The sequence below is a fragment of the Phlebotomus papatasi genome, chromosome 2 (genome assembly GCF_024763615.1).
Source record: "Phlebotomus papatasi isolate M1 chromosome 2, Ppap_2.1, whole genome shotgun sequence".
Lineage (NCBI taxonomy): Eukaryota > Metazoa > Arthropoda > Insecta > Diptera > Psychodidae > Phlebotomus > Phlebotomus papatasi.
In genome coordinates, this window is record NC_077223.1 from 108002820 (window position 1) to 108016993 (window position 14174).

Here is a 14174-nt window from a genome sequence, read left to right on the forward strand (position 1 = left end):
TCTAAATACGAATTTAACGAGTTTAGCTCATCTTCTAATGGGAAATATTTGATTTTTGGAATTCTACTAATGACTCCACTTCGAACAATCGTCACAGTTTTTTTTTTCAAAACAAAGTCTCTGAAAATCAAGGCTCAACGGCTAAATTTTTAATTTTTCCAATGAAAATTAAAAAAAAATAGCTTAAATTTTGTAATTTAGAAGCTTAAGGGCCTGAATTAAGTTCCTTTTTTATTAAAAAAAAAAGAATATTGAGAAAATATGTTGCTTTTTTAGTCTGAGTGATCTACATAACCCCTTAACTGGAATTCCATTTTCTTTTAACTAATGTATGGCTCTTACTCAGGATTAAATTTAGATACATATAATAAAAGAAATACCAATATAAAAATTCGAAAATAATTATATTTAAAACGTCTGATAATATTTATTTATGGCTCAGGCACACCTTTTTGAATCAGGAAAACGAAATTCGAATCCCTTTCTTTCTCACTTGCTTTGAATATATCTATCTCATTCTCTCGCTTTCTTCTTCTTCTCTTCAATCAAATTTGGTATGCGAAAGAATGAGATAGTCATATGTAAAACATGTGTAAAAGAAAGGGATGCAAATTTCGACTTCATGAAATTTTCCTGATCTAAAAGGTGTGCCGGAGCCATTAGAACTAAATTTTGATAAACTGATGAAATTTTCTACAATGTAAGGGGGAAAATTTAGACAAGTGTTTTAGGTGTCCTCATTTAAATTAAATGTAAATTTACGAACTTAAAAATTTTAGTAACTAAGCTTATTAAGTTCTTTTTATTGCCTTAATAAATTGCACGAACTTTTACTACCTTAAATACGAAGTACATATTTTTTCGGATAAGAAATTATAATACTAACAACTTCCTTTTAAATCTGTTACATCTCTATTATTTCACTTAATAAAAAAATAGACAAATTGAAACAATTTCAGACAATTAATTCGCATTATTAAATGAGGCTACCGAGTGTAAGTGAACAACAAAAAAGAAACAATTTAAAACTGAAACACTTGGTGTATACTTTCCACTGAAGATTAAAAAATCAAAATAAATTGGCGAGAAAAGAAAAGCGAAATGTTCCAAATGATTCTCTAATTTAATAAGATATTCTGCCTTGGAAATATTGAAGAAAACAGAAGCAATTTAATCTTGTGTTAAGGTCGGAAGAAAGTGTTTCTATCAGCTTTTTCCGCTTTTGGCCACTTTCAGTAGCATTGCTGATGGTTGTTTTCCCTCAAACAGCGCGTAACGTGAGATGTTCAACAAATCTCCGACAAAATAATTGCGAGTTATTTGAGGAAAGTCGCAAAATGAATGTTCGGAGTTAGATGGAAGAACAACAAATTCAATTCTTGAATTTTACATTATTGGCTGATGTTGGGATGTTGTGATGGAATTTCCAGTGAAAATGTTATAAACTTTCGCCGCGTAAACTCATTCAAAATTCAGCACTATGTTCAAAGAATTAGAGTTATTGGCCTTGTTACTTTGCGTTACTGTGCGTCATAAATTTACCTTTCGAAAACTAATTTCGAATGTGTTTCGAAAAAAAACGAAAGATTTCTAAAACTGATCACAAAATATTTATTAAGCATTTTGTAATAAACAATGGGCTCTTTAGAAATTTGCTTGTTGTGATTAAAAGTTCAAAATAAAAACCAAAAATTATCTTTGTTGAACTTCGAAATTCATAAGCGACCTTTTTATTTTAAGTTTCGATAATTTGTTGAGTAGTGTGCTGTGTCTTTTCGAAAGACACTAACTAAAATTTACTAACTAGATTTACTAACTAAAAAACCGTTCGATGTTCGAAAATTCAAATCAATGGAACATAAGAAAATAGGAAATGTGTTTTTTCGCCTCTTTACTAGAAGACTTCATAATTTTTGTTGAAAAAAAAACTATGAATATCGAAATACAGAAGAGAAAAACAATCCATCACATGATCTTATAGATTGTTCGGTAATCGAATTTTCGAAATATGTCTCATTCAAGAAGCCTTAACCAATTAAGAGGAAATTAGAACTACAAACGAAATAAATGACGTTAGGAAGATCTATACCGATAACCTTTAATTTGTTAATCCCTGAGTTCTAATTTCAAAAAAAAAAAATACTTTTAGGTTTTAGAATTTTTGAACTCATAACGAACATTTGTTTTTATACTTTATCCGAAAGGGTGTTTATCATTTTCTGTAAAGTTCTTTTTCAGCAAATAATCCCAGTTTATTAATAAAATATTATTTCAATAAATCACTAAATGATTTTTAAAACTAAACTATCTTTAATTTTTATTTAATAGTTTATTCACTTCGACAATCCAAAAGGGATAAAACAAAAACCCTGTTACACACTTTTCGAATTGCATAAACTGATTTCGAAAGAGCAAAAGTCTGTGTGTAATGACTTAATAGGTGCACACACTAGTAGAGCTTGATTCTCTTACTAAAAGATAAAAGGAATTCTATTTGCGCAAAATGTCATTGATCTTCGAAAGTTTTTAAACGTAATTTCGAAATTTCAAACTAAAATTTTCGCACATGATCGGGAAATTTTATGAAATATAGCACTTGAAGACTGATCAAAGAGTTGCTCAGTAATTATGAAGGGATTTATTAATTAGACAGGAATAGTATAAGTGTCGTTATTTTCATTTTTTCTCCATAACAAAGTGCAGACCGATACATTTTGACACTCACTCGACCACTTCGAATTTCGAACAGGAAGTACTTCAGCCGCCTTGCGGAATTATCAAGATGTGAGAATGACCATTTTCGAATTTTCAAATAGATTTTCGAACTTTTAAGATTTTACTTTGGCAATAATATCTCAATTTAATTTCGGAAATATTTTTATGTTTTAGAATTTTTGAATTTATGTAACGAATATTATTTTATTTATTTTCTTAGTTTAAGTGCTTTTATTTAAAAGTCATCTCTGAAAGTACATTTATTACATTTTTCAAAGGTTTTTCTTCTCGGTTGTTAAAATAAGAGTGATCCAAACCCTTTGAGGAGAGCTTTTTTTTTTAAAAGCCTCGTAAAATAGTTTGCGAATTGCATAAACTGTTTTTCGAACAGTCAAAGGCAGCAAATGTCAGACTGTGATGACTTGATATATTTATTTCAAAAGAATAAATTTTTAAAATACATTTTTTGATCATTCGAAATTCACTCTGAAAAATTCAACAGTTCTTTCGAACAAGAGAACATGGTTAGCCTACGAATAGCTTTCGAAGATTTTACAGTAGAGTCTCCTAAATTCGAACGCTCGGGGGATATTTTTGACATTTCTCACCTCCCAAATTCGAACGATTTTTTCAAAACTAACGAAATTTGTGTAATATTAAATTGTACTTTGAATCAAATTCTCGTACTTTTTCGCAAGTTTTAGTGGTAACATACTTCCTTTTCATTTTAAACGATAATAATGTATGTAAACATCCAGGAAGAAGCACATAAATATGATTTTCATTCACCTAGAATACGAACTTTCTAACATAACCTCACAATTGACATTTTGAATCCAAACGGCGTTCGAATTTGAGAGATTCAGATTTGAGAGACTCTACTGTATATTTTCAGCATCGACTTCAGAATCGACTCACTATTATGAGCAAGTGGTCTGCTTTCGATCAAGAAATTATATGCCACACATTTAAGAGTCGTTTCCGGAGGAATCCAAAAAATGCTATATTCGAGAGCTTATCACCTTCCCGATTTTCCTCTATATAGAAATTTGTTTCCAAAACAATTAAAATTGATTGAAAATGATCCTTACAATCGTTTTTTTTTAATTTAATTTTTTCTAAAGACAATATTTGTTATAATGATTACAAATTATAATAAATTTCGAAGTTAATTTCGAAAGTTGTTATCGAAAGTACATCTTTCCAACTAATGGCAATTCCCGCCACTCCGCAATCAATCTAACTGGAAATGTTGTGCAAATTTGCAATAATATCAAAATTGAATTACCTGAGAGTGATTCGGCTCCAATGAGCACCACGACGGGAAGTGGATTGTCATAGCGCACATGAGGGGTCATCACGTCGAGCGTGAGGCAATCTTCCACTCCATCGACTGTGCCATTAGCCGTGAGTTGGAGGCAGACGGGAGTAGAATTGTGCGCCCTGAACGTGCCATTCCAGCAGTGATCGATGTTGTCGATGGGCCTCGAGGGTGTCCAGCGATTCTCATCTACAGGTGGAACAGCGTATGGAATGCCTCGGAAAGCAAATGCTCCGTCGTCATAGAGTCCCTCTACGGGGCCACAGGAAGTCACAGCTTCCACGTAGCGACCATCCTTGATGGGAGCTGAGGTGAGTTCTGTCTTGCCGGTGAATGTAAATGCACAGATAATGCCCACCAACAGGAGAAAGACCAAAATTCCAGCAACTATTGCTATGTCGTCTGAAAGAGAGACGAATAACAATTCATCTTACAAATTAATCCGCTTTTATTCGACTCGGCGGAACACACAAAATGCATGACGAAAGAACGACTCTTTTTTTCTCTCAAGGCGCTCTCACTGAATTCCCATAAATCCCAACAATGCCCAGAGAACTCAGTGAAATTCATTGGGAATGGTCAGTGGTTCTCAAGTAAGACAGAATTTATTCTGTTTTTCTTTCGTATATTCTTCATGAGAGAAAATAAGGAAAAACTTCTTGCACTAGAATTTAGCGCATGCTTTTAATTAGAAAAATAAATAGGGGAAAGTGGTGTATATCTCTTCTAGTTTAGGAGATATTCGCGTTTAAAGATTTGCATTCAATTTAGGCCTAAAAATTTATTTTTTTTATGCCAACTTTGGGGGGTCTATCTCTTCTAGTTTAGGAGATATTCGCGTTTAAAGATTTGCATTCAATTTAGGCCTAAAAATTTATTTTTTTGGTGCCAACTTTGGGGGGTCTATCTCTTCTAGTTTAGGAGATATTCGCGTTTAAAGATTTGCATACAATTTAGGCCTAAAAATTTATTTTTTTGGTGGCAACTTTGGGGGGTCTATCTCTTCTAGTTTAGGAGATATTCGCGTTTAAAGATTTGCATACAATTTAGGCCTAAAAATTTATTTTTTTGGTGCCAACTTTGGGGGGTCTATCTCTTCTAGTTTAGGAGATATTCGCGTTTAAAGATTTGCATACAATTTAGGCCTAAAAATTTATTTTTTTGGTGCCAACTTTGGGGGGTCTATCTCTTCTAGTTTAGGAGATATTCGCGTTTAAAGATTTGCATTCAATTTAGGCCTAAAAATTTATTTTTTTGGTGCCAACTTTGGGGGGTCTATCTCTTCTAGTTTAGGAGATATTCGCGTTTAAAGATTTGCATACAAAATATGCCTAAAAATTTATTTTTTTGGTGCCAACTTTGGGGGGTCTATCTCTTCTAGTTTAGGAGATATTCGCGTTTAAAGATTTGCATACAATTTAGGCCTAAAAATTTATTTTTTTGGTGCCAACTTTGGGGGGTCTATCTCTTCTAGTTTAGGAGATATTCGCGTTTAAAGATTTGCATACAAAATATGCCTAAAAATTTATTTTTTTGGTGCCAACTTTGGGGGGTCTATCTCTTCTAGTTTAGGAGATATTCGCGTTTAAAGATTTGCATACAATTTAGGCCTAAAAATTTATTTTTTTGGTGCCAACTTTGGGGGGTCTATCTCTTCTAGTTTAGGAGATATTCGCGTTTAAAGATTTGCATACAATTTAGGCCTAAAAATTTATTTTTTTGATGCCAACTTTGGGGGGTCTATCTCTTCTAGTTTAGGAGATATTCGCGTTTAAAGATTTGCATACAATTTAGGCCTATAAAATTATTTTTTTGGTGCCAACTTTGGGGGGTCTATCTCTTCTAGTTTAGGAGATATTCGCGTTTAAAGATTTGCATACAAAATATGCCTAAAAAATTATTTTTTTGGTGCCAACTTTGGGGGGTCTATCTCTTCTAGTTTAGGAGATATTCGCGTTTAAAGATTTGCATACAAAATATGCCTAAAAATTTATTTTTTTGGTGCCAACTTTGGGGGGTCTATCTCTTCTAGTTTAGGAGATATTCGCGTTTAAAGATTTGCATACAAAATATGCCTAAAAATTTATTTTTTTGGTGCCAACTTTGGGGGGTCTATCTCTTCTAGTTTAGGAGATATTCGCGTTTAAAGATTTGCATACAATTTAGGCCTATAAAATTATTTTTTTGGTGCCAACTTTGGGGGGCCTATCTCTTCTAGTTTAGGAGATATTCGCGTTTAAAGATTTGCATACAAAATATGCCTAAAAATTTATTTTTTTGGTGCCAACTTTGGGGGGTCTATCTCTTCTAGTTTAGGAGATATTCGCGTTTAAAGATTTGCATACAAAATATGCCTAAAAATTTATTTTTTTGGTGCCAACTTTGGGGGGTCTATCTCTTCTAGTTTAGGAGATATTCGCGTTTAAAGATTTGCATACAATTTAGGCCTAAAAATTTATTTTTTTGGTGCCAACTTTGGGGGGTCTATCTCTTCTAGTTTAGGAGATATTCGCGTTTAAAGATTTGCATACAATTTAGGCCTAAAAATTTATTTTTTTGATGCCAACTTTGGGGGGTCTATCTCTTCTAGTTTAGGAGATATTCGCGTTTAAAGATTTGCATACAAAATATGCCTAAAAATTTATTTTTTTGATGCCAACTTTGGGGGGTCTATCTCTTCTAGTTTAGGAGATATTCGCGTTTAAAGATTTGCATACAAAATATGCCTAAAAATTTATTTTTTTGGTGCCAACTTTGGGGGGTCTATCTCTTCTAGTTTAGGAGATATTCGCGTTTAAAGATTTGCATACAATTTAGGCCTAAAAATTTATTTTTTTGGTGCCAACTTTGGGGGGTCTATCTCTTCTAGTTTAGGAGATATTCGCGTTTAAAGATTTGCATACAATTTAGGCCTAAAAATTTATTTTTTTGATGCCAACTTTGGGGGGTCTATCTCTTCTAGTTTAGGAGATATTCGCGTTTAAAGATTTGCATACAATTTAGGCCTAAAAATTTATTTTTTTGATGCCAACTTTGGGGGGTCTATCTCTTCTAGTTTAGGAGATATTCGCGTTTAAAGATTTGCATACAAAATATGCCTAAAAATTTATTTTTTTGGTGCCAACTTTGGGGGGTCTATCTCTTCTAGTTTAGGAGATATTCGCGTTTAAAGATTTGCATACAAAATATGCCTAAAAATTTATTTTTTTGATGCCAACTTTGGGGGGTCTATCTCTTCTAGTTTAGGAGATATTCGCGTTTAAAGATTTGCATACAAAATATGCCTAAAAATTTATTTTTTTGGTGCCAACTTTGGGGGGTCTATCTCTTCTAGTTTAGGAGATATTCGCGTTTAAAGATTTGCATACAATTTAGGCCTAAAAATTTATTTTTTTGGTGCCAACTTTGGGGGGTCTATCTCTTCTAGTTTAGGAGATATTCGCGTTTAAAGATTTGCATACAATTTAGGCCTAAAAATTTATTTTTTTGATGCCAACTTTGGGGGGTCTATCTCTTCTAGTTTAGGAGATATTCGCGTTTAAAGATTTGCATACAATTTAGGCCTATAAAATTATTTTTTTGGTGCCAACTTTGGGGGGTCTATCTCTTCTAGTTTAGGAGATATTCGCGTTTAAAGATTTGCATACAAAATATGCCTAAAAATTTATTTTTTTGGTGCCAACTTTGGGGGGTCTATCTCTTCTAGTTTAGGAGATATTCGCGTTTAAAGATTTGCATACAAAATATGCCTAAAAATTTATTTTTTTGGTGCCAACTTTGGGGGGTCTATCTCTTCTAGTTTAGGAGATATTCGCGTTTAAAGATTTGCATACAATTTAGGCCTAAAAATTTATTTTTTTGATGCCAACTTTGGGGGGTCTATCTCTTCTAGTTTAGGAGATATTCGCGTTTAAAGATTTGCATACAATTTAGGCCTAAAAATTTATTTTTTTGGTGCCAACTTTGGGGGGTCTATCTCTTCTAGTTTAGGAGATATTCGCGTTTAAAGATTTGCATACAATTTAGGCCTAAAAATTTATATTTTTGGTGCCAACTTTGAGGTGTCTATCTCTTCGGTGTATTTTGTGCTTCTATGAACGATAGGGACAAAAATAGCCCAAAAATTCAAGTAATTTTTCTGACAATACCAATAAATATTATTTTTCGCTTTAATGAAAAATATTACGTATGAGTATTGTAGTTTTTATTGCCAAAAGGGTTTTGCTTAAAAAAAATTGGAAGAATAAAAAATAAATAAAATCAATTATGAATTTGAGAATTTAAAAATTCGCCTTTTTTGAGCTTAAATATTTTCTAAATAGCAAATAGCTAGAGCTAGAGGCTTGCAAAAAATATTCAAGATTCCTTCAACCTTCTTTTTTTACAATTATGTACAGACATAAGAAAACATAACTTTAGGTAGTCATGAAAAATTATTTTCTTTATGGGACACCGGTGTTCCAATCGTCCTTAATGGGTTAAAGGATACAAAAAAATAGTGATTCTTATGGTGACCATCGTCAAACACACCGAAGTCTTCTTATTTGAGAACCACTGAATTAAATGTAGCAAAAAGGAGACAAAATGTCTCTCCTTTTGGCAAATCGGCATGCAAGAGAGGAAGAAGAGGAGGATCACACAAAAAAGGCATGAATGGAAAAATAAAAGGAAAGTGATGTGTTTGACAAAAGAAGAAAAAAAGAAGAGGAGAAGAATTACAAAGAGAAGCATTGAAGCCAAACCTTTAGCAACTTTAGTGTGTTCATCATCCGAAGTGGAAGCAATGCGTGAATGTGGCAGAATTTTTATATTGTTGTGAATTAATTGAACAACGTCTTTTCATATTTAATTGCATTCAATTTGCTGTGCTAAGTGAGTGATAATGGTCCATTTGGAAGATAATATCCACTTACCAATTGAACAGTGATATGATCGTATTCTCTCCAGCCAAGGTTTGGGTTTATCTGCGGCTCCAGCTTCTTCGGCCTTGTCTTGAGGTTTCTCCTATTTGTCAATTTAGTCATTGAAATATGTCAGAAGATTACCAAATGATATTTCTAGAATTGCCAAAAAATACTCACATCTTTGCTATCTAACTTAACAGTCTCGAGATCCTCTTCGGCTGGCTTCGAGACAGCGGCACGATCTGTGGTGTCTTTGGACTCGGGGTCTTTTGTTGAGTCATCTAGGGTCTCCATTGAGGCCAATCCTGCCTTATTGTGAGGCCCATTGCCCAATTCCACATCATCATTTGCCCCACTTGATCTCAGACGCTTCGGCAGAATGTTGCTAATCTGTGGCAATCTAATGGCATTGAGTATTCGTCTCTTTTGCGACTGGTCTGCAGGTTCTTGTTCCTTTGCACCTTCCTCCTCAACTGTAACTTTTTCCTCTGGAAGAGAAACAAATGGTGAGGCTAGGAAAGCCAGAGAAAGTAAAAGATTCTTCTGAGCCCTTTCATAAGAATTTATTGAGTTCACTAATATTTTCAAAACAGAAGTCCTTTCTCGGTCAAGCCTGAAAGATAGTTAGCCAAGACACGTACCAGGTAACCGAAAAGTTCTTGCAAAAAACCTAGCTTTGAAATTTGCAGAAGGTAAAATATTCTTGCAAGAATTACAATAAGAAATTTAAATCCCTCAGGAATAAAACTTTCACGCGCAAGACTAGGAAATAGTTAGCCAAGACACACATTTGGTAGAAAGAAATATACCGCAACCGCAAGCATCTTTTTGCGAAAATTATAGTGGGAAAATAGTTCTCTTGAGTATTACTATTAGAATTATGTGTTCCTTTAAGTCATAGTTGAAACATATTCAGGGGAGGGTTAGAAAATAATTAGCCAAGACACATTCCAGGAAATCTAAAATATTTTCCTTTAATTTCTTGCAGAAATTGCAGGTCGTAGAGTATTCTTGTGGGATCAATCAAAATAATTCATTGAGTTTATCAATGTTTCAGAGATTAAACGTATTTGTGGTCAAGGCTAGAAAACCTTTAGCTAAGACACTTACCAGATAATCGAAAAAAATCTAGATTGAATTTTGTGAAAAGGAAAATACTATTAGAATTATCAATCCCTCAATATTTGAAGGTGTAAAACACTTTCATGTTCAAGATTAAGAAACAGTTAGCTAAGACACATTCCAGGTAAACACAAATCTTGAGCTTCAATTTATAACAGAAATTGCGGTTAGGGAACGACTCTTGTGGAAGCATTTAAAATATTTTATTGAGTTCATCAATGTTTTCAGGGAGAAAATGCATGGACAGTCATGACTAAGAAATAGTTAGCTAAAACCAGGGCCATGACGTTTCCTATGTTTCCCATGTATTTCTAGCGAGCCGAAAATACTTTTGAGTTTATTAGGTGTTTTCTATCCTTGTAGAATGAATTAGCAAATAATACAAATACAAAATAAAAGCCAATTTAATATAGAATAGGCAACCGAAAACCCCAAATTGGCAACTTACGTAGTTTTGGAGATATCTCGTGAAATGTGTACGAAAAGTGGAAAAATTTATACTAAAACTGGTCGCATTTTTCAGAGCTAATGTCACCCCCTTAGCTAAAACACATAACAAGTTACCAAAAGAAATTTTGCAAAGGTCTCGAGGATTTCAATTTGCTTAAAATATTACAGGAAGAGATTTTTTAGGGAAATACTATTAGGATTATGAGTCCCTCAATATTTTAAAGGCCAAAACGCTTTGACAATGAAGGCTAGGAAACGGTTAGCGAAGACACATACCAAGTAAACGAAAATATCTAGCTTCAATTTACTGCAAAATTTCCAAAAAAATTATTCACGTGGGAAATATTCTTAGAAGCCCGTAAATATTTTCAGTGTCAAAACACTTCTCGATCAAGATTGAGAAATAGTTAGCCAAGACACTTACCAGATATCCGAGATAAACAAAAATATCTAGCTTCAATTTAGTGTAAGATTTGCAACAAGAGATTCGTGAGCAAATATTATCAGAATTATAAGTCCTTACATATTTTCAGAGTCAAAATACTTTCACGGGCAAGACTAAAAAACAGTTAGCCAGGACAAGTACCAGATAACCGAAAACATTTACCTTTTATTCAATGTAAAAAAAATAGGAAGTGAGAGTTTTTTTTAGAGAATTAGTATTAGAAAATACGAGTCCCTAAATATTTTCAAAATCAAAACACTTTCGCGATTAAGATTAAGAAACAATTAGCTAAGACACCTACCAGGTAAACGAAAAATCTCTATCTTCGAATTACCACAAAAATTACTAAAAGTCAACGATTAGAGGGACTACCATTGGAATTACGTGTCCGTCAATATTAATCATAACCGAAACATATTGACAGTCAAGGCTAAAAAAAGTTAGATGAGACACAAACCAATTACCCGTAAACTCTCATCACTTTTATGTAAAATTAATCCAAATCAAGTTTTTATCAAATGGCAATAGCTGTGCCAAAAGAAAATAAAAGCAAAAACTCACCTTCTGGCTTTTGATCGGCATTTCCGTTCTCTGTTGCAAGTTTCTGTTGATCAGCTTGTCGCTTGAATGGATTCCGAATGCGCAAATTATTGAAGAAATTCAATCTTGCCCTATTCTCATTGTTAATGTTATCTTCGGTGGGTTTGTCCTTCTCTTTCGTCTCCAGCAATTCACCATCGGCTCCATCACCCTCATTCTTGGTCACCTGACCCTTACCGCCACGAGTGAAGAACCCAGGCATTTTGATGCCACCAATTGGTATCTTCTTGGGCTTCACCTCTCGCCCTTCTGCAGTCACCGGAACCGTCTCCTTTGTCTGTTCTGTCTTTGGCTCTTCGGCTATCTTGACAATCTCCTCCCCATTTTCCGGTGAATTTACAGCCGTTTCGGCTGATTCAGTGGCAATGGCCTCGGGAGATGTATCATCGCTCTTTTTGGCACCACCATCATCCTTATTGAGCATCTTATCAGTCTCTTTGGGCTCCTCACCTTCTTGTGCCTCATTCGGCCCATTTTCCTTCTCCTCAGTTTCGCCCATTCTCCGGATGTCTTCCCACAAAAACAATCACGTGCGTAAATTAATCACCTGACACCCAGCGATGGCACCTGAAATGATAAATTGAATACCCTTTTCTGTTTTAAAAGTTCCAGCAACTAAAACGGGTTCTTTATTTTTGCTCGAACTCCATGGAAACAGCAATATAAATCTATCTACTTTCTCATTACATTGAAATTTTCATTCACAATCCGAAAGGAAAATTGTGACATCATATTTATACTGAGAAAAAAAACAGGGGTGCGATTAACTTTTTTTCCTCAGAACTTTAAAAGTGTAAAAATATATCAACATTTTTTATTGTTAATTTTACACCTTTTTAAGGGAAAAATTAGCATGAAAAAGGGTAATTTTAACCCCTAATACACCTTGAAGGGGTAATATTTACACCGATTTTGGATTAATACTGCAGGGTAAAATAAACATTTCCGGAATGTTATTTTAACTTTTTCGGATTTCTCTCAGTGTAAGCGGTGATCGACGAAATACGGTCGATCTGGAGTTAAAAATCGACAGATCGACAGTCAAGTGAACCGTGACCTAGAACAGATATCTATTCCAAGAAGTAGAGTAAATTAAGCTAATTCAAAATCTGCTCCAAATGGAAATTTTTCGCTACTCCAAATGGAAACGTCATTGTTTTCATGATAAATACAGTATTAAATTATTATATTTATATAAGGGAAGAGCACCCCGGATCGGAATGTTAAGAGAGATGCTCCATATTTAGTTGAAAACATAAGCCTTAAAATACTATTTGGTATTTTTGTGTATGCTAATCAATATATTAGTGATCCATTTAGCTATACCTGTGCATTTGAATTTTAAATTTTTACAGTAAATTAATAAAAAATAGGTCTAATTGCAGTGCAGCTATGTATTCTGTACCTCGGATCGTCACGAATTTAATCAGGTCTCTCACGGAAAATTGGTTTTATAAATTAAATCTGAACTAATGCACTGCGCATTCTTGTGAGAGTTAAATAGTAAAAAGTAGCTAATAATTTTTAAAAAGTCATTTGAATTGGTGCAACAATATGGTAATAACCTGACGATCCGAGGAACACTGCCGATTGCTGGTACACTTCCCTTATGTTCAATACCATAGTTTCATTATTTAGTTAAGTTTGCTCCAAATAAAGCGAAAATCCATTCATATTCACAAATTTTAGTTTGTTAATTTCTTAGAAAAATTAAAAGTGTACCTTTTCACCATCGAATTTTTAATCGATTTGCCATGTTTTCCAATGAAAAACACAATGAGGTGATTTTTGTTTATTCGTTTTGTTTAACATTTATGTCTTATTTCTGACTAATTTTAGTTAAATTAAGTGCTAATCTTTATTGTTAACGGTACGTGAAGTTTTCAAATGAAATAACTACCTATTTCGTGAACAAAAAGGGTTTTCCTGAAGTGTCTCCAAATGCTTCAATAGGAATCTCCGGAAGTATGATTTTTAGGAGAGATTTTCTTATTGTTTTTGATGGGAAAGGAGAAAAGACCAAGAATAAGAACAAATCCTGCACTCAGGAGCAGCTCAACATGGTTTTGGAAGCATTTCGTCGCGGTTTCACTTACACTGTTTGTCTCCAATTAGAAACTTTCCCTTAGTTTCCTTTTGGATTAACAGATCGGCAGTCGAGTGAACCGTAACCTAGAACAGTTATCTACCCCAAGGGATAAATTAGTGGTTCTCAGAGTGGACCGCGATCGGTGATCGACAAAATAGTGCTAATATGTAGCTAAGATTTTGTACATCGACCCTTTTTTACTAAGTAATCGACAGATCGACACAATTTGGCCCGAAATCGACAGTTACCTACCCCACGGGGTAAATAAGTGGCTCTCAGAGTGTATCACAACTGGCGATCGACAAAATAGTGCAGATCAAAAGCTAAAAATCTGCCGATCGACGCTATTTTGCTAAGAAATCGACAGATCGGAACGCTCATTACAAAATAATGTTCACCGGAATGTACCGTGACCGGCAGATCTACCCCTTGTTTATCAGTCAGTTGCCAGACCTAGAGGCAAAACGGTAAAAGATAACTATTTGAGGTCTTCGAGAGATCTCAAAAAAACAGTTTCAATATTTTGTT

At 34.0% G+C, this 14174-nt stretch overlaps 1 protein-coding gene across 1 annotated transcript in view; it reads right to left on the reverse strand.

The window, feature by feature from the left end:
- LOC129800716 (neurotactin) overlaps nucleotides 1-14174 on the reverse strand; it is a 56019-nt gene that overhangs the window by 7736 nt on the left and 34109 nt on the right. Inside the window, exons 2-5 of the mRNA XM_055845314.1 lie at nucleotides 11519-12124; nucleotides 9118-9428; nucleotides 8950-9040; nucleotides 4004-4438 (exon numbers count right to left, since the gene is read on the reverse strand). Of these exons, the coding sequence (XP_055701289.1) occupies nucleotides 4004-4438; nucleotides 8950-9040; nucleotides 9118-9428; nucleotides 11519-12056 (1375 nt within the window). The 5' untranslated portion in view covers nucleotides 12057-12124. The remainder of the gene's footprint in view (nucleotides 1-4003; nucleotides 4439-8949; nucleotides 9041-9117; nucleotides 9429-11518; nucleotides 12125-14174) is intronic.